This window comes from Euprymna scolopes, chromosome 30 (assembly GCF_053919585.1).
Source record: "Euprymna scolopes isolate OS-2025 chromosome 30, ASM5391958v1, whole genome shotgun sequence".
NCBI lineage: Eukaryota > Metazoa > Mollusca > Cephalopoda > Sepiida > Sepiolidae > Euprymna > Euprymna scolopes.
The window spans coordinates 103,226,068-103,247,915 of record NC_136511.1 but is presented as its reverse complement, the minus strand read 5'-3'; the positions used below and the strand labels follow the sequence as shown (position 1 = coordinate 103,247,915).

The following is a 21,848-nucleotide window of genomic DNA, read 5'->3' as shown; positions in this document are numbered from 1 at the left end:
TTGATAGAACAAACAGTTTAATGTAGAGCATTATTTTATATTATATTTTCTTACTCTAACTTATTTCTAAGATTCTTAGGGCGGATGAAAATTAAAGTGGGCTCAAACCCCTTAATGGTAAAGTTTACGAAAACAATAATGTGACCATCCTACTCACCGGTTTCCCGAAAACATATTCCAGAACTCATAACGATTAGTTCATTAAAAAAATAATTCCAAATATCTTGATATGTATAAACCCTTTAAATGTTAACATTACAAAACAATACTCATTTTTATAATATATACGAAAATCCGTAATGGTTCGTTCATTCTAGAAGATTACTCTGCACAATAGAGAACGGGCGCTTGTTTTTGACCTGAGAAAATCGAATTCCGCCTGAATGGATCAGAGTGGATTGCAAATTTTATTATGAAAACTGAACTGATGCATTCACGACCTGTAAGTTTCATCTGTGTTACAGATTTTGACGGTGTGACACTTTAAGAAAGCAATTCTTGTTATGGAGGTGCGTTAGAAGCAAAGATACGTCACTGAATTATCATGGCGAAAGTATATTGAGAATTGTAGTGACTATGTAGAAAAATAAATTCCGAAGCACGAAAGTCGCTCGTTTTAATGAGGCCGCTTCCATTGTCGTAGTTCTTTTAAGTAAAAAAAAAAAGGAGGCTTTACTTTTGGAACAAGCTTTAATGATTACTTAATTTAATCACAGAAATTAATATACGAAAGTATAAATTTATGCGTAACAGTATTTACTTCAACAGTGCTCAATACGTAGGTAGAGCTAGGTAGTAAGTTATGAAATATATATTGCTATATATATATATATATATGGGGGCGTGTGTAGGGGTGTAAATATAAATTGTTATGTGTCCGTGTGGTAATACAATTTTAAAGTTTTGTATTACTAAAAAACAATGAAAATCTTATTTCTTTTTTCTTTTCTTTTTTTCGTTTCAGCTTATAATCGTTGTTGCTCGAATCCGTGCCAACACCGGTCAGTCTGCATGACCAAAGGTTTTGATGATTATATTTGTGATTGTACACGAACGGGATATTATGGCAAAAACTGTGAAATACGTAAGTAGTTATTATTATTTATTATTATTATTATTATTATTATTATTATTATTATTATTATTATTATTATTATTGTTATTGTGTAACTCTTACACGAACCGGACTTAACATTTTTGCTTACACGAGATAATGCAATTGTAAAAATAACGTTGACTGTCCATGATAATACTTTATTCATAAATCCAACAAATCTGATTACACATAATATATATATTACTATAATAATTATTAAATACCTACAGACACTAGTGTTTCATCCTTTCGGGTATACAAAATTGCAGCCAGATCGGGTCAGTAGTCCCCAATGTAAATGTAGTGTTGTGTTGAGTAATCCCTATTAATCTCTAGCTGTGCATTAAACGGATACCATAGCAGTTAATTCGCTGCACCTTATCATAATAAAGATCTATACAAAACTTCAGATCTATTCAGTAGTTTTCTAGAACATGTGGAACGGTCAGACAGACAGAGTAAGCTGAATATAATATATATATTAAGAACTTAGGGAATATATGAAGAATATATTTAAAAGAAAACTTCAAGTATTCAAAATTGAAGATACCAAATTTAAGTAAGTTTGATCAATACTAAAATACTTTTTGAATTTTCATTGGTAAAATCCATCTATATATAATTCTTGCAAAATATTTAGATATGTTCCCCGGTCTTTAAATACGCTTAAATATATTTTAATTCATGCAAATTTCGTATTTATCATTATGATAGAGCAAATTCTCTATTGCTTATTATATTTACTATATATTAGTGCCAGCCGATGTGATCCGGTCATAAAATACACTTAAATATGATATTTTAATTCATGCAAATTTGATATTTATTATTATAGAGTCAATACTCTATTATATATTATCGTAGTCATTTTAAAAGTTTAAAAAAATGACTTGGGTGCCATCAGCTACAATCGTAAGTAAAACATTTAGTCGTTACCGTTTGAGCTGTCGTCAGATGGATAAGAAAACGTAAAATTGAACCGACTGAAACGTATATAAATGTATATTTGCGCATGCATACAAGGACATTTTCAATCGACTTACACCATCCAAGTTCCATTTTTTTTGTCAATTTTGACCCCTTAGCAGCTATTTTTCCCGGCTAAAAAACAAATCGAATTTGTTCAACAAGGCAAAATTCCCTAAATATCAAGTTTCAAGTCAGTTTATTCATATATTTTTATACATATTCAGAAATTGTAAAGTAAAAGCTTAAAATGTTATTTTTTGCTAGCAAAGCATATATATATATATATATATAATCTACAAGTTTAGTCGTCATTATGAATCAGCAATGTGGCGAGATCTTCAAAATTCGAAACTTGGGCGAAAGATGTAAGAGTCCGTTGCTCTACTTACGAAACTGCTTGTAGCTGTGTTAGAAATTATATCTTATATGAATGAAAATATTTATATTTTTACAATACTGATAACTGAAAGTGCTCAATTCTTTTTTGCTGAAAAATATTTCCCTAATGCTAAGTGAAAACCATCATTTTCTCTACCAGAGTGCTCCACTCATTTTCATGCAAGTAAATATTACAAGGAATCTAACAGATGTTTTAAGCTTTGAAATTAGACGCAACATAATCTGTCCTATGCGTCGTTCATGTATATTTTTTACTGTCAAGGGGGTGCCCAGCCTTGCCGGGTCGTAAATATGCTTAAATGTTTTTATTCATGCAGATTACGTATTAATTATTACAGGGCTAATTATGCATGAATTCAAAATTTTTTTTTTTTTTAATCGCTTAGATGCTATCAGCTAAACTCGAAACGAAACATTTAGCGCTTCAGCCGCGTTCCCCACCGTTTGAGCTAACCCGTCAGATAGATAAGCTTTAAAATTAAAGCACTTCTAGCTTTGACTGAATTTGCGCATACGTAAAACTAATAGAAATATGTAGCTTAGTTGAAATGTACATTTTGCGTTTCAACTTGCCGATATATTTCTTTCCGCTGTCCTTGGTGTATGATTACTATTTCCTGTTAATTCCAGTGTTATGTGATCAATAGTTTAAGTTTATCGGTTAAATATTTTCACACAGGCACACACATACATATACTGTTTTATTTATATAGATAAACACTTATTTTGTTTTGTTTTTCTTTTCTTTTTTTAACCTTGACTTCATCAGCAACGATTCGACAGCAAATCATCAATTTCTTAAAGCCTACTCCGTCCACGACGCATTATCTCCTAACACATTTCAAATGGTTCTGGGCGTTGATCAATCGAATAGGATTTCTCCGGGGAGCCGTGATGGCTTACGTCTACAAATGTAAGTACCACAAAGGAGATTGTTTTCTATTGTGTTTAAGATATGTTACTATATTTGTTTATTTGTGTACAGCTTAGCGTCCACATTGCTTGACTAGTTATCACCAAACTGGTCATGAGCTAACTACGAACTGATTTAATATTAAGATATCTAGGTCAACGTCACATTGTCGGCGATAACTTCTGGTCTCTTCATCGTAGAGACTTCCTGGTCGGCCCATATTGTAACCAATGAAGTCTTGCATCTCATATTACAACAGATTTTATTTTTCAAATTAGATGTACGAATTTGATACGAAATTTCCGCCTCATCAGTTTTTGAGTTGCTAACGTTTTCATACTCATAATTTCGATAATACTTCATGCAATGTGGAGAAATATAACTCAGATAAGGCGTTAGTCTACCATTGCGCTGTCTGGCTGAGTAATGTAGTCTCACCACGGTCGTACGTTCTTATCATTTTCTTTTATTTTAGTTTATTTAGATTGTTAATCACTTTGACACATGTTCTCGTTAGAACATCGAAGTTAAGTGACGTAAATCCTGATCATTACAAGATGGGTGACCATTTCTGAACACCAGGTATTGTATTTGCTTCCCTGCAAAATGTACAAGCATGGATTTATTTGACCCAACCAAACAACTGCCCCCCCCCTGTTGGAATTCTGTTCACAATAATATGGCAAATCTCTCCGAAGAATATATCCTATATTATCATCCTGGTACCTTTTTCTCACCACGTTTCGGCCGATGTAACATATGACGTTTTTTAGGTGCCTTTGTTTAACTTGGGGAATCTTTATATCTACCTCGGAAATCCACAATCCCCATTCAGCGCGGCCGTAGCCGAGATTGAACTCACTACACGAGTGTGTAGTGTAATTCAAATCTTGTCTGGTAGCTGAATATTTGATGCTTCGCCATGGCTATCAAAGGTATTTTTATCGTGACACCATCACTAGATGGGGTGCCTACCACGGCTTAAAGTCCCATCTACACTCGAGAGAATGATAGACCGCGACAGTTTCTCAACCAGGTATTTTACCTACAGCGCCTAGTCTTCCAAAATAGTCACACATCTGGTACTGGCCAGACTCAACGTTGATTAACTTCGGTAATCTGGCGAAAACCGGTGTCAACGTGATTGTGCCGTATATCGACAATTATGAACCGAAACCTTTATTTAATCAACGAGGGTTGATTGTTCTCGTTCATTCAGCCATTATCTGGTAGAAGTGCTAATTATGATTTTATTCTTAGCTATTATGGTTTATAGGAAAGATTGAATTTTCAATCTGGAAAAGACTGTCAATCGAAAATTATTTATTATAAACGCACTTACCGCTATGCTATGGCTCCAGCATTAACCTCGGAGAAACTGAACCCAATATTTTTCGAGGCGTGTAGCATCACTACATCGGCCAAAACAATGTAAATGAAATAACCAAAACGAGAGTAGTTCTCTCCTTTTGTTTTTTTTTATCTCCGAATAGTACAAAATAATACAAATTAATTTCTTTACATTTGTTTTATTATGTGTGTCTATGCGTGTATATGTGTATATACGTGTGTAACTCTATGTGAGTGTATGTGAGCATGTATTTATTTGTGTGAGTATTTTGTGTGCATGAAAATTGGCTTTTTTCTGGTTTTGTTTCGGCCTTTGGGTCTAGTAATGTGTTTTATATGAAAAACGTAAACAAGTTCTTGATGATCCGTAAGTTAACAAATTTACCGAATTTCCATTACTAATGATTACTATATTGTCCAATTTCTACTGTACACGCTTTAACCCTTATCCTCAAGTGGCCTCTTGGCCTTGATAATGTGGTGATGCCTGTGTAAAAAAAAAAATCTGTATGTGTCCTTGTCTATTTATTCTCTTTAAACGGTTTCGACTTTTTCTAATCGTATCAGATATCTTTTTGAATCTTTGATACTGCTGCATAGTGACCTTTCGTGTTACATAAACAGAAGGAGAGGAGACAGGGAAGCAAGAGAATTTTAGAGAGAGTAAGAAAGATCAAGATAACAAGAAAGGTGTATAGAAAGTAAGAGCTAGAGAGAGCGAGGGAGAGGCTGAGAACCAGGGAAAGACAGCAAGACATAGGAGGTAACCCGGATAAAATGTGTGAGAGACAGTTTTTTTTTATTCGGGCATATGCTAGTGATGCGGTACCAAATCTTAGTTCAAAGATCGCTAATCTTAGTTACTTTGTCTCAGCTCTTGTTTATGTGCTATCCCTCTAACATCCATTATTTATTGATGGATGATGTCATTCTCAAATCAAAAGTAAACGCTATTATAGCAAATGTTTGTATATTCGTGTCTACCTATTATACACACTTTAAATATTAAACTTTCTTTATTTTTCAGCCAGAGGTTTGTTTGTTGACAGTCCACCGCTCTTTAGCGCAGAATTAACCTACACACACTTGGATGCTTACTACAACACTTCACAATACACGAGGGTTTTGCCTCCCGTACCCAAAGATTGCCCAACTCCTATGGGCGTTGCCGGTAAGTTTGTAAAAGATATTGTTAAGCTTTATTCGTTCAATCTACGAGTTTAATTATAGAGAAAAACGACTTCCTAGCTGTGATATATGTTCGCGCATACCTAGTTCAAAGCGTTTGCGATAACTGGTAACCATTTGTAAAAGCTTTAATCGAAATTATTAGGTAAGAAATCCATTGAAACAAAATGACTGACAAGCTAGACCATCAAAGAGAATTAATATTGTATATACGACTACGGATGTATGTCCCATTTTTAAAAGATGGTCGCTATTTGAAAATAATTCCGACACGGACAAAGTATTTTCTGGGAAGCAGTAAATGAAATTTACTTGTATTCTTCTTAGCAACATGCTGCAATAATCCACACAAAAACACATAAGAATCAAATATTGGTTTTATAAGAAGAAATCCATCGATCACAAAAAAGATAAAATGACTGGCCATACTTTATATATAAGACTCCTAGAATACCCGTCTCAGGGCGGGTATAAATAATAAATAGTATTAGTTTTAAATTTAATTCACATTGAAAAATGTAATAGTTTGATGTTATCAAGCGCATACATAATAATGCACGCAGACTGATCCTTTTAAAAATGTATTATTTAATATAACTCCAAATTTTATGTAGTTAAAAAACGTTCGCAGTTTGACGGCCATTTGCAAGAGCTATAAGGAGCATGATCGAGGTCGAGACTATCTGCTTATCCGTAATTTTCATGCGATGAAATCCAACTGCTTGAAAGACAACGGTTGGCGGGAAGGAAGTTGCGGTTAGAAGTATTTATGGGACGATTCCAATATTTTCCCGATTCCGTACCAAAATTTCCGATTCCTTTATAAATTTTTAAATATTTAACTATAAAATTGCTATTTTTCCCCGATTACAGTAAGAATACATGTTAAATGTGCAGATCTTTTCTCAGACGTAGTCGTCTTCAAGTCAAATGTCAACAAATACTTGAGCTGTCCTATTAAATAACCAAATCTTGTCCATCGTTTCCAATCACCTCATAGTATTATTCTATATCCAATTGGCCATGCTTTTAAGAAAAGTTGTTTTGATTCATTTATTTTTTGGGGGGAGGGGGGTCTTTTTCCAGAGCACGGGCAACAAAATGTGCTCAATATTTGGAGAATAGCTTCTTTTCGTATCCCTTCTACCGAAATATTTGGTGTGGATGTTGTCCCATACTTTTTTCATTTTCTTGTTTCCATCTGTTCTTTTATTTTATTTTTTTAATTGTTGTGGGAGTAACGGAGTCGACATAGTGAAAAACTGCTCAATATACTTGGTATAAAAGATGTGTCCAAACGGAACTTCATGTCGACCCGGGTAACGCCGGGTATTCATGCTACTCGTGTGTGTGTGTGTGTGTGTGTGTGTGTGTGTGTGTGTGTGTGTGTGTGTGTGTTAATTGATTGATTTATTGGTCGTGTTGTTAAATTCTGTAATCGTTTAAATGAATTCTCTTTTAAGGGCCCAAAGTCCTACCAGATCTTGCCAAAATCGGAGAAATTTTCCGACGAAAACAGTTTAAACCGGATCCAATGGGTACAAATCTTATGTTTACCTTCAAAGCGCAACATTTCACCCATCAATTCTTTAAGACCGACATGAAGAAGGGACCAGCCTATCAGTGGGGTAATCATGGGGTCAGTACGATTTTTGAAAATTTTTCTAACTCTTATTTTTGTTTATTTCTCAATGCCACTTACGCAACCTAATGTGACCACGCCCCCTTCCTTTTAAGCCAGCAGCATTTTGTTTTGTGTTCATCTGATTTGTTGATCTCCGCTTCATTCAACGGACATTTTATCTTGTGCTACCGACCGGAAGTATTTTCTGTTTACAGTAGCCACCCAAGATACGGTGGCGCTAGGATACGTTTTTTTTTTTTTCAGGTGACTATACGATGTTTTTCCGGTCCCTGTTTATGATAGTTGCCCCGCCTTATGGTGTTATGTTATTTGATTATATGCATGTGTATTATATGATGTACTGTATTTTGTTACAAATTCTTAATGCCGTATCCCGGGGTTCTACTGTATTTTATTTCTACTACGATTAGCAAACGCCTCTTGTTTTCTGATATTCAATGCAGAGAAAGGCATAATTCTTCGCTAAGGATAGTGGAATTATCAGTCACTTTGGTTGCGAACAGCTATCACACGCTCATGATACCTTAGTTGCTACAAGTTTCATTAATATTGAAGAAAATAGTACGATGAGAAAGTGACTAAAATCTTAGTCATTTTATGTTTGTTGAAGGAATGGAAAAAACTTGATTTTCGACGTGAAAACTGTTTTGTCTTTTTTTTGTTTTGTTTTTTTTACTTTATATCAAGGCATATTGTCACTGAGACGTATTGGGAACCAGATCTATTCATTTTTAAGTTGAGAGTTGTGTAGCAATATGTTTGTTCACATTACATTTAAATTTCTATATATTTGTACAGTTGAGAAAATAGGTAGCGGAGAAAATTCTCCAGCATTATCGGACCTTTACAGTTAAGGGTGAGATTTTGCTGTTAGTAAGGTTGGTCGGAGTTATGAACGATGTAAGGTTTACAAGTATAAGTTCATCGGAGCACATTCAGTGGAAATACTTGTAAAACTAGAAAGAAGACAACATTGCGGCGATGTAACTGAGACGGTACTTTGGTAGACAGCGCAGGACTTATTAGATTAAATATTCTTTTCTGCATTCTGTTCAAGATATAGAATGGATTATATTTTTCTATTTTATAACCTCGTTTGATTATTGTTTTAAACCATTTTTTCTTCCAGGTTGACTGTAGCCAAATTTACGGAAAGGACTTACATGAACAGAATCTCTTACGATCTTTTAAAGATGGCAAAATGAAAACCCAGGTAAGGTATTTCTTGTTGATTATAATGATCACTTTTCGTTTACTGACGCCAGAGAGAAGAAATGAAAGAAAAATATACATTTTACAATTACTCCTACCACTGAATGTCGATTAATCTTTCAACTTTTTATAACGTGATGGTTTCAAGTATATATATATATATATATATATATATATATATATATATATATATATATATATATATATATATACTGCTGATCAAAAATTTAAGATCACTTAAAAATCTTTTTAAAAAAATGTTTTAAGGATAGATATAGATTTTAAACTCTTCCGACTTAAGGTTACTAATACTACAATCGAAAAGGTTATGGAAACAAAAAGGGACATTCCAAAAATTTTTTAAAATTTGCATTTTTATTAAATTAGGCTTTTTACACACGATCAAAACCAATATTTGATTCTTATGTGTTTTTGTGTGACCAAGGGTATAAATTGTTAGATTTATGGTAACTCTGTTTTTAGATCAGTTAGTGATTAGCAATCACTGTGTAAAGGTGTTACCATGCCTAAAGCAAGAAATCTAACTGAAGTTGAGAGCTCTCGAATTCTAGGATTCCATAAGCAAGGTTTGTCACAGTGACCGATAGCGGCTAAGGTAAATCGCAGTGACACTGTGATTTGCAACTTTCTAAAGAACACTAAGAATTATGGAAAAGCAATTTTTTTTGGTAGACCCCCCCCCACACACACACACACAAAAATTTCTCCTGCATCGAGTAGGAAAATCAGACGGCTTGTTATGAATGACAGGGCTTTCTTCTAGTCAAATTAAAGCGGTTACAGATGCTGATTGCAGTCCAATAACCATCAGACGACACTTACAACAAAAAGGTATGGTATATAAAAAGCGTAAACAAATTCCTCGATTGCTTCCACGTTACAAAGTGGACCGCTTAAAATTTGGTCGTGAATACCAAACCTGAAGAAGAAAGTCCTGTTTTCTGATGAGAAAAATTCTATTTAGATGGTCCTGATGGCTTCCAGCAATATTGGCATAACAAAAAAAGCCCCTTGAAATTTTTTCCACGCGGCATAGTGGTGGAGGGTCCGTAATGGCAGAAACACTAGAGGATGACCTCCAATCCGTAGTGGAATGGGGAGAAAAATGGTTGGTCTCATTCAATGCTGCTAAGACTAAGCTTGTTTCCTTCAATAACTACAAGAAACCTTCTCTACCACCAATAGCAATGGCCAAGAACACATTGCCTGAGAGTACTTCTTTTAAACTCCTCGGCCTAACGTTTACAGGGAATATGAACTGGAATAGATACATTGAGAGCATTGCCAAGGCTGCTGCAAGGAAGGTTGGCTCCCTCTACCGTGCTAGAAAACTACTTACGCCTGCCAGTATCCTATACCTCTATAAGGCAACCATTCGCCCATGTATGGAGTACTGTTGTCACATCTGGGCTGGTGCATCTGCTGCTTGTCTCTCGCTCCTGGACAGGGTTCAAAAAAGAGTCGCCAACCTAATAGGTCCTGAACTGTCATCTAGGCTTCAACCTCTGTCCCATCGACGAGATGTTGCATCCCTCTGCCTGTTCTACAAATACTTTAATGGTGAATGCTCTGACGAACTGCAAACACTTGTACCTCCCCGACGTAACTACCCCCGACAAACCCGACAAGCTACTAAGTCTCATCCCTTTACAGTGGAGATCCCTAGGTGCAAGAAAGCCTTTTACTCCAATAGTTTCTTCCCCAGAACTGCGGGTCTTTGGAACTCCCTTCCGGGATTCTGCTTTCCCAACTGCAATGATATGCAGAAGTTCAAGTGTAATGTTAACAAACATCTTTCTACTCTTCTCCCTTCATAATGACCCCGCTAATTAATTCCCTAATAGTAGCCCCCTGCTTCAAAGTGGCACTGTGCCTTGTTTGGGGTGAAAATTGAATTAAAAAAAAAAAAAAAATGGTATGGGATGCCTTTTCTTACAGAGGAACGATGGAGCTCCAGGTGGTGCAAGGTCGTCAGACAGCAGCTGGTTATGTTAGCATGCTACAAAAAGCATCTTTGATGATGGAGGTTCATCGTTTGTGTGGGGATGGATAGGATAATGCTGCAATGTAAACTGCAAGACGGACCTTGAGCTTTTTACAAGAAAATGGAGTCCATATCTTGGGACATCCTGCATGCTCACCGGACTTGAACCCAATTGGAAATGTTGGAGATGGATGATGGATGTATGAAAACAGGAGAGGTTTATCGAAATGCCAAACAATATTCAACAAAAAATGAACTTCGTGAAGCCATCTTCAGAAACTGGACCAAGATTCCCCGCATCTTAATGGAAACCCTTATTTCTAGCATGCCCCAGAGAATTTTTGAAGTCATCAAAAGCAGTGGAGGTAGAACTCATTAAGTTTGATTGTTGAATGTTTTCATACACTTTTCATACAATTTAATAGAATTTTTGTCTCTTGTCTTATAATTTTGATCATGTGTAAAAAGCCTGATTTAATAAAAATGTAAATTTTAAAACTAAATCTTTGGAATGTAGCTTTTTGTTTCCATGGCTTTTTAGATTGTAGCATTGGTAACCTTAAGTCGGAAGAGTTTAAAATCTATCCTTAAAGTTTTTTTTTAAGGATTTTTAAGTGGTCTTAAATTTCTGATCAACAGTGTATATATACTTGCATACATATATATATATATATATATATATATATATATATATATATATATATACACTAGCACTAATCGTTTAATCACAAATACGGACGACGGATTATTTAGTAAATGAGGTGTTGGTGTTGAGATATCCGGTATATATTTTATATATTAGTATATATTATAATCAAATATTTATCGGATATCTCACCTAACCGAAGCAGAAACCAAGGATTCATGCCTACTTCGGATTGTTACCTAGTGCGTTGGAAGAATTACGATACGCATTTAATCCTTTTACCTCCCTGCTACCAAAAACTCTCACTTCAGGATTTATAATACAATTTGGATATGAAGTTCAATATCCTTTTCATTCTGAACCAATATATAATTTTCCTTACTCTATGATTTAAAAACTTTTAATTATGATTTTCTTTTGGTCAAGATCAAAGTGTAGTACCTGTTCTTCAGATGCTGCACTTCCATTTCTTGTTCTCTTTCGGTGGAGGATCAGTCCTTGACGACTGAGACAATTTTTTTTATTTTTGTATCTTTTTTCCACGTTAAAAAACGACCCTGGTGTCTAACTCTGTCCCGTGGGGAGGCATAGTAAATAGGTACATTTAGCAAATTAGGTATAAACCATTATAATATTTGTTAATATTTTTTCCTCTGAGGAGATGGGTAAAGGAAATATACTTATTGAAATGTATTTTTTTTGCATATAATAAAAATTCTAGATTTGAAATTTAACTGTTTCACATCATAAAATTTAAATTACTAAATTATGATTTATTTGGTCTATCTGGTATATTGAGCAATTTCCATTTAGCTGGGATTTTCTATATATATATAAAATATTACATTTTCATTTAGCTGGGATTTTCTATATATATAAAATATTACATTTTCATTTAGCTGGGATTTTCTATATATATAAAATATTACATTTTCATTTAGCTGGGATTTTCTATATATATAAAATATTACATTTTCATTTAGCTGGGATTTTCTATATATATAAAATATTACAGCCAATAATATTTTGTAAGACCGATAATCACTGGATTTATATACTAGTAGATTTATTGCATTACTTTATTATCAGACGACAAATATCAATGAATTGGCTAAAAACATTATTTCCTTCATCCTCAACTGGATACATTTCTACAAGGAGTTGCTTTTTTCAAACGTCATCTGCTCTTCGATTGACTAGCCACTACCGGTTTGGCGATGGACGCAACGGCAAAAACGTCACTTTTTTCACGTTCTTTTCCTCCTTCGCGGTACTAGTTAGAGCCTGCCTTCCTATTATCTTTTTTTTTTTTTTTCTCAACACACCTCCAAACACCCGGGTAACGCCGGCCACCCAGGCTAGTGTATAATATATATTTAAAAAATGTATATAGAATAATGTATAAAAATGTATATTTTTCATTTTTACGTATTTTATATATTTCTTATATATTTTAACAACTAATAATTATAGAGATAATACGAGTAAATAAGAATATAAAAAATAACAAAGAAGCATTAGAATGGATTCAACCAAACACTATGCATAAACAGTTGTTTGTAAAACATAGGCGCATTAACTTGTGGAGAAAGAGACGAATAACACACTTTTTAATGTAATGAATTGGTTAGCCTAATTTATCTGGAGAAAAAAAAAACTATATCCAGTATCAAAAATATTTTGTTCATGTGTTTTAAGAGATGGCGTTTGATCAATACTACCGGGGAGCAATGATTAAATATACTGTTTTGTTTTTAAATCCCCGAAACAGTGTTTCATGGTAAACAACTGATGATCCCTTTAAGAATATTGGCACTATTGTTTGTTCATGTAAGAAAGATTATTCAGTAATGTAGGCAATTGATTGACTTACTGACAAAATAATTTTCCAGCAAAGGATATTTAAAGGTTTTAAAGAAACCTCCAAGACTGACTCTCTCTCTCTCTCTCTTAAAAAAAAAAAAAAATATATATATATATATAGTCAAAATACTTACTTTGTGTCTATTGTTTCCTTTTGTCTCTTTTCTCATAGATAATAGATGGAGAGGAATGGCCACCTCATGTGAAAGATGCCCCCGTCACGATGAGATTCAATCAATTAATAAACGAGAAGTATCGCTTCGCCGTGGGACACGAATTCTTCAATCTCCTGCCTGGCATAATGATGTGGTCGACAATTTGGTTGCGAGAACACAATCGCGTCTGTGACATCTTGAAAACGGAACACCCGGAGTGGGATGATGAACAGTTGTACCAAACAACGAGGATGATTATCGTAGGTAAAGTAACGATAACATTTTTAGACGATTCTCTCTCTCTCTCTCTCTCTCTCTCTCTCTCTCTCTCTCTCTCTCTCTCTGACCCCTCCTCTCTATTGTTTATCTCTATCTCTTTATTTTTCTCTCCACCTTTTCTCTTGTAACTGCCTTTTCAACCGGGCCCTTTAATAATAAAAAAAAAAATAGAATCATTCTAATATAAGCTATAAAAGCAAGTTCCTTTCTTTTTAACACCGTTAAGTCGATAAGCTACAATTATCCGCCTGTTTGACATAAATAGGATTTATTTCTCATCGCGTCGTGTAACGGTCGAAATTGACCTCTTTGGCTAGATCGTTCGAGATTAGCGTTAAAGTTGACATTTATTTCGGAGTTCGAATCGTTTTATTTCTACACTGATGCGCGAGGCTGAAATGTATACTTATGTAGATAACAATAATTTAAATATTTTTTCTGAAAAAATATATATTTGTTTAGATTTACACACATATACTTTTTATTTGTTTTACAAAAGCATTCATTTGCTGCTACACATTCATGAGCATGTTTCGATCAGCCAGTTACTAGTAACTAGAGATCTCTTCAGGCGATATTGTTTATACGAAAGCTTAGTTCGTAGAGAAAATTATTCGGGGATTAAGCGATAACAAAACTATATATATATATATATAAAATCTTAGCAGGGAGATCCGATGTTTCCCAAAATTGAATAATAGGCGATTTTGACCAAAGTTAACTTTGATCAAAATCGCCTGTTCTTTCTTTCATCGGATCATTTCGATAATTGATTATCGATACTTATCGAAGACATCCCGATACAAAACCTATCTAAAAACGCTGTCAGACATATAAAGTATCTTCGTGTGAAACTTCATAAAATTGACCAAGCCGTTATCAAGTCCATAGGGAACGAACTCTCACACAGAAACTTCCTTTTATATTACTATGTTTCGAATCTTCCGTCCGGCTGCAATCGTCACTCCCTACACTGATGATTCCCGATAGGATGAAACACTAGTGTCTGTAGGTATTAAAAATAATTATAGTAATAATTATATATATAAATATAAAGCCGTTAGTATTTTTCCTCAAATTCATAGCGATGGGCTTATTTGTCTAGGAATCAACTTTGTACATAAAAATATATAAACAGATGCGTACACCTAACTTTATTTATAAGTGAAGATATATATTAATCTGGCCTTCATTTTTTTTTTTCTTTTTTTTTTTTCTTTTTAGGAGAGACGATCAAAATAATAATCGAGGAATATGTCGCCCATTTAGGCCATTATAATTTCCAGTTGATGTTTGAACCGGAAGTTCTGTTTACTGAGCAGTATCAATACCAGAACCGCATCGCTCTTGAATTCAACCATTTGTATCATTGGCATCCCCTTATGCCTGACGAGATCCACATCAATGGAACCACCTACTCGAACCGCGAGTTCCTGTTTCATCCGGAGATTCTTTTGAAGCACGGGATGAAGACGTTCGCCGAGGCCATGTCACGGCAACCTGCAGGTCAGGTGACCCATCATAACCACGGTCCGGCAACATTTAACATCTCCTTGATGACCGTTCAACATGGCCGAGAGCTGCGAATGCAGTCGTTCAATCAGTATAGAAAAAGGTTCAATCTCCCGCCGTTCAGGACCTTCCAGGAACTCACGGGTGTGTAACCAATAAGCAGTTATTCGAAACTGTTTAATTATGATATTACTTAAAATGTAAAAATAATTTTAAATATAACTAGAAAATATACATTTAAAATCAATTAAAAAATATTTGAAAGTGTAAAAATGTGTTTAAATAATTTTTAAATAAAACTTGAAAAATATTTTTTTAAATTAAAATATTTCTTTAAATGTAACTAAAAAATATATTTTTTTAAATTAATTACAATATTTCTTAAAATGTAAAAATATATTTTAATTTTTAAATGTAACTAAAAATATATATTTAATATTAATTAAAATATTTCTTAAAATGTAAAATATGCTTAAACGAATTTTAAATCTATCTAGAAAATCTTATAGAATTTAAAATCGTGTAATATAATTTTAAAATAGTTAAGTTTCGATTAGAACTACGAGAAAATAAATCATTCCATAATATAATTGACAAGCTCCTGTGAGATCTGACATATGCAAGGGCGATAACTTCGATTCGTACTATCTTCTATTACTTGAAAAGCCAATTCCCCATCTACTCTCAGTAATACAATGAAAATAATAAGCACACATTTTTTGTGTTTTTAAAATTTCATGCAACTGGAACGATTTCTTTCTTTTTTTACGACAATCTGTTCCGTGGATAATTTCATGCATATGCCGTTGGTGAGAGTTAATTAAATGATAACGTATGTTGTCAAGTTTCGTAGCCTTATTCAGAAACCATTATATCTCCGGTCTCGTCTTTTCGCGATCTGTCTCTTTCCGCAACTCTGTTGATCTGTTCGTGTTTAATAAGACGTTATCGGTCTATTGTTTTCAAAATTACCATACGCCGTTTTCAATTAAAATTACTTGATGCATTTTACAATTTCCGTTGTTATGTATAATTGCCACCTTTTCGTTGACTGACGCCATAGAAGAAATAAAAGAAAAATATACAATTATCCCTACCACTGCATGTACAATAATCTTTCAACTTTTATAACTTAATGGTTTCAAGTCAATATTTGTGTGTGTATGTATATATATATATATATATATATATATATACATACATACGAGAAGGATAAAAGCTACAATAATTCCCAACAATACTTAATATTTATCACAAATTGATTTGACAGCCATTCTGCGATACTGACTTCTGGAAATAAAGAAATAAATATAAAAATAATTAAAACAGACGAAGGAAGGCATCGCCGAACAGTTGTATGCATTTCTTTTAATTTTCTCCCCGAAGAAGAGATAATACTCTCGAAAATTAGGGACATCAAGCATACTGCTATATCAATATATATATATATATATATATATATATATATATATATATATATATATAGGGGCATCAACCATACTGCTATATCAATATATACATATATTGATATAGCAGTATGGTTGATGTCCCTAATTTTCGAGAGTATTATCTCTTCTTCGGGGTGCTCCTCATCTTGAGGTGAGCATATTGAGAAGTAATACACGAATTACCATTATCGTATAAGCGATGCTCTTTGTGTAAACAAATCGAGCTTAGGTATTTCGGACGATGTCAAAACATCGTTAATTAACGACTTGCACAGTACTGTATGTGGATGACTTGTATATAATTTAATTATAATTATCAAGCCCTTTTAAAAATATTTAAGGATGGACACTGTCTGGGTATAAACTAAGCAGCAGTCAACTAGTGTTTATGCAACATTCACGGCTTCTGTCGTTCGGATCCAAATCGAGCGTTTATTACTTACTAATTCCCTTCATTTTCGCGGCAATTGTTTAGTGGCCCGGAGGTAAAGGCTTAGCATATGGCGTCAAAAGGTGGCTTCGTGGCTGCGTTTGAATCTACAGACCATCAGGAATTATCATCCTATACTGATGATTGCGTAAGCATGAAACACTAATGACTGCAAATAAAAAAGAATAAGTATTATTTAATTTTATTTATCTCTCTATCATAATATATATAATTTATTTAAATAATAATTCTTCGAAATAGTGAATGTTTGTATTGGTAAACGCCATTAAGGCAATAAGATTTTCTTTTTTCCATAAAATATTAGTCGTGGTCAGCTAATTAAACTTTAAACAAATAAAATTTGTTTCTCCCTTATTTAAAATTGGATTTTTTTATATAACAATAATTATTCTGTCTTTTTACTGTAAAATAATTTCCAGATAAATATAATTCAAATCAATAAGTGTATTATCACTAGGGCTAGGACAACATATTTTTTTTAATGGTTTTTGACTCTCGAGTGTGTATTCGTTGATATCTTATATGCTTTTATATAGAGTGACGGAGTTCTCGGTTGATTAACGGTGTCTAGCTATGACAGATATATATTTGAGAGCCAAAACGATAAGAATATTCTATTATCATAGTCCTAATAGTCGATATTTTACAGCTTTAGAACGACATAATTTGGTTTTATAGTTCATTTAAAAATAACTAGTAAGCATTGTTTTTAACTTAGTGACATCAGATTAATTACCAATCACCATTTTTACTTATCAGACTATACTATTTTTATGTGTGTTTAAAGTGGTAGCGTACGTATGAAAATAAGGTGACTAGGCATTTTATTATAGAGCTATACTTTAGGATTATAGCTGACCCATCATAAATGAGTGCTCCAACTAGTATCTCATGTCGTATGTTATTCTTCTTCAGGTGACCAAGAAACGGCGGATTATTTGGAATCTTTGTACGGTGACATCGACGCTGTTGAGTTCTACGTTGGAGTGATCGCCGAAAAGCGCCAGTACAAATCCCCATTTGGTCAGACGATGATCGAGATGGGGGCTCCATTTTCCGTCAAGGGTCTCATGTCAAATCCGATTTGCAGCCCCGGTTGGTGGAAACCGTCGACGTTCGGCGGCGAAACCGGTTTCAACCTGATCAAAACGCGCACCATGAAAGATCTGTTTTGCGACAACATTAAGGGCGACTGCGGCTACATCTCATTTCGAATTCCCGAGTGGACGGAGGAGAAAGAGGACGCAATGCGAGAGGCAGAGTTGGCGGCTGGTAAGCAAGCGCCACGGGATAAATCGGCGTCACCATCGGAGGCCGTGAAGACCATTGTTGGACAGTCGACACCGAAAGACGATCTTTGAGAAGAACTAATCATCCGCTGAGATGGCGAAGACATTTTTTGTTTTTATATTTTAAATTAGCAATAACTATAATGTAAAGAAGACGTTTGAAATTCGTGTATTTTGATCTCGTGTATAATTTTCAAATGGTGACAAATGGTAAAATATTTAACACACACACACACACACACACACACATATAATAGATGGTACGGTTACACTATTTTCCCGGATTCCGATAATTTTACCGATTCTGCTTCAAATTCCAGATTCCGATACAATTACCAATATTTTTTTTAAATATTTCAATACGTAATTTTACAGGGCTTTTTTCTTTTTAGATGACTGTAAGACCTCATGTATTATGTGCGTATATTTCTGCAAACGTAAAACCTGGACATTTGGAGTTTAAAATCAATAAATATTCATCATTTCAGCTTTAGTACCAGCAATGGAAAATTAAGTTTAAAATAAAACAAGAAAAAACAATTATAGAAATCGTTTTTGACATCGGAAAAAAGTACTATTTTTCACATTCCGAAACTGATTCTGATATCCCCAAAAGTTACGATTTCTTCTATTCCTAATTTCGATTAATCGTCACACACACTCAGATATATATATAATATATATATATTATATATATATATATATATATCTAGAGAGAGAGAGAGAGAGAGACAGATGTATACATACAAATATAAATATATATTTGTATATAGATAGATATATAGATATGTAGACAAATATATATATATATATATATATATATATATATACATATGTAGCTTAATTGCCGTATATATTTTTATAACTTCCCATATATAGAGAAATAAATAAAAAGGAACAAACATTATTCTCATATATATATATATATATATATATATATATATATATATATATAACTTACTAACAAGCTGTGCCTACCTATTGAGCACTGTTGAAGTACATAATTTACGCATAAATTTATACTTTTGTATAATAATTTATGCGAGTAAATGAAGTAGTTATATACTATGTAGAAATTGTATAATCCTGGTTAAGAAGTTGTAATCTCTTCCATATTTGTGAAAATGGATTATTCCGGACGCATTCAACTATGGTTGCCAACTTATTAACATTCAAATGTTATTTTGTATTAATAGGAAACTTAATATTATTTGGGAATAATAACATATATATAACAAATAATGTGTGACTACATGCTTACGCACACACACATGCACTCAAAAATGGAATAACACACGCACACATATATATATATATATCAACTATATTAAATAGCTTATATATATATATATATATATATTATACATATATTAGTGTGTATATATATATATATTATACATATATTAGTGTGTATATATATATATTATACATATATTAGTGTGTATATATATTATACATGTATTAGTGTGTATATATATATATATTATACATATATTAGTGTGTGTGTATATATATATATTATACATATATTAGTGTGTATATATATATATTATACATATATTAGTGTGTATATATATATTATACATATATTAGTGTGTATATATATATTATACATATATTAGTGTGTATATATATATTATACATATATTAGTGTGTGTATATATATATTATACATATATTAGTGTGTATATATATATTATACATATATTAGTGTGTATATATATATTATACATATATTAGTGTGTATATATATATTATACATATATTAGTGTGTATATATATATTATACATATATTAGTGTGTATATATATATTATACATATATTAGTGTGTATATATATATTATACCTATATTAGTGTGTATATATATATTATACATATATTAGTGTGTATATATATATTATACATATATTAGTGTGTATATATATATTATACATATATTAGTGTGTATATATATTATACATATATTAGTGTGTATATATATATTATACATATATTAGTGTGTATATATATATTATACATATATTAGTGTGTATATATATTATACATATATTAGTGTGTATATATATTATACATATATTAGTGTGTATATATATTATACATATATTAGTGTGTATATATATTATACACATATTAGTGTATATATAGATTATACATATATTAGTGTATATATAGATTATACATATATTTGTGTGTATATATATTATACATATTTGTGTGTATATATATTATACATATATTTTGTGTGTATATATATTATACATATATTAGTGTATATATATATTATACATATATTAGTGTATATATATATTATACATATATTAGTGTATATATTATACATATATTAGTGTATATATATATTATACATATATTAGTGTATATATATATTATACATATATTAGTGTATATATATATATATTATACATATATTAGTGTATATATATATATATTATACATATATTAGTGTATATATATTATACATATATTAATGTATATATATTATACATATATTAATGTATATATATTATACATATATTAGTGTATATATATTATACATATATTAGTGTGTGTATATATTTTATACATATATTAGTGTGTGTATATATTTTATACATATATTAGTGTGTGTATATATTTTATACATATATTAAATAGTGTGTATATATATATTATACATATATTAAATAGTGTGTATATATATATTATACATATATTAAATAGTGTGTTTGTATATATATATTATGCATATATTAAATAGTGTGTGTGTATATATATATATTATACATATATTAAATAGTGTGTGTGTATATATATATTATACATATATTAAATAGTGTGTATATATATATATATATAAATATATTATACATATATTAAATAGTGTATATATATATATATATTATACATATATTAAATAGTGTATATATATATATTATACATATATTAAATAGTGTATATATATATATTATACATATATTAAATAGTGTATATATATATATATTATACATATATTAAATAGTGTATATATATATTATACATATATTAAATAGTGTGTATATATATTATACATATATTAAATATAATGTATATATATTCTACATATATTAAATATAGTGTATATATATTCTACATATATTAAATATAGTGTATATATATTCTACATATATTAAATAGTGTGTATATATATTATACATATATTAAATAGTGTGTATATATATATATGTATTATACATATATTAAATAGTGTGTATATATATATTATACATATATTAAATAGTGTGTATATATATATTATACATAGTGTGTATATATATATATATTATACATATATTAAATAGTGTGTGTATATATATATATATATATATATATATATATATTATACATATGAGAGTTTAAAGCATGAAATTAAATGTGAGAAAAATGGGATGC

At 31.7% G+C, this 21,848-nt stretch overlaps 1 protein-coding gene across 1 annotated transcript; it reads left to right on the top strand.

Annotated features, from left to right (window-relative positions):
* Positions 1-888: 888 nt before the first annotated feature.
* Positions 889-19,030, top strand: LOC145254927 (prostaglandin G/H synthase 2-like). Its single transcript, XM_080113902.1, has 8 exons — positions 889-1,084; positions 3,234-3,377; positions 5,755-5,898; positions 7,379-7,554; positions 8,690-8,773; positions 13,459-13,705; positions 14,945-15,376; positions 18,047-19,030. Exons 1-8 carry the CDS (start codon positions 922-924, stop codon positions 18,490-18,492), a joined length of 1,836 nt encoding a protein of 611 aa, XP_079970028.1. The 5' UTR covers positions 889-921; the 3' UTR covers positions 18,493-19,030.
* Positions 19,031-21,848: the final 2,818 nt, after the last annotated feature.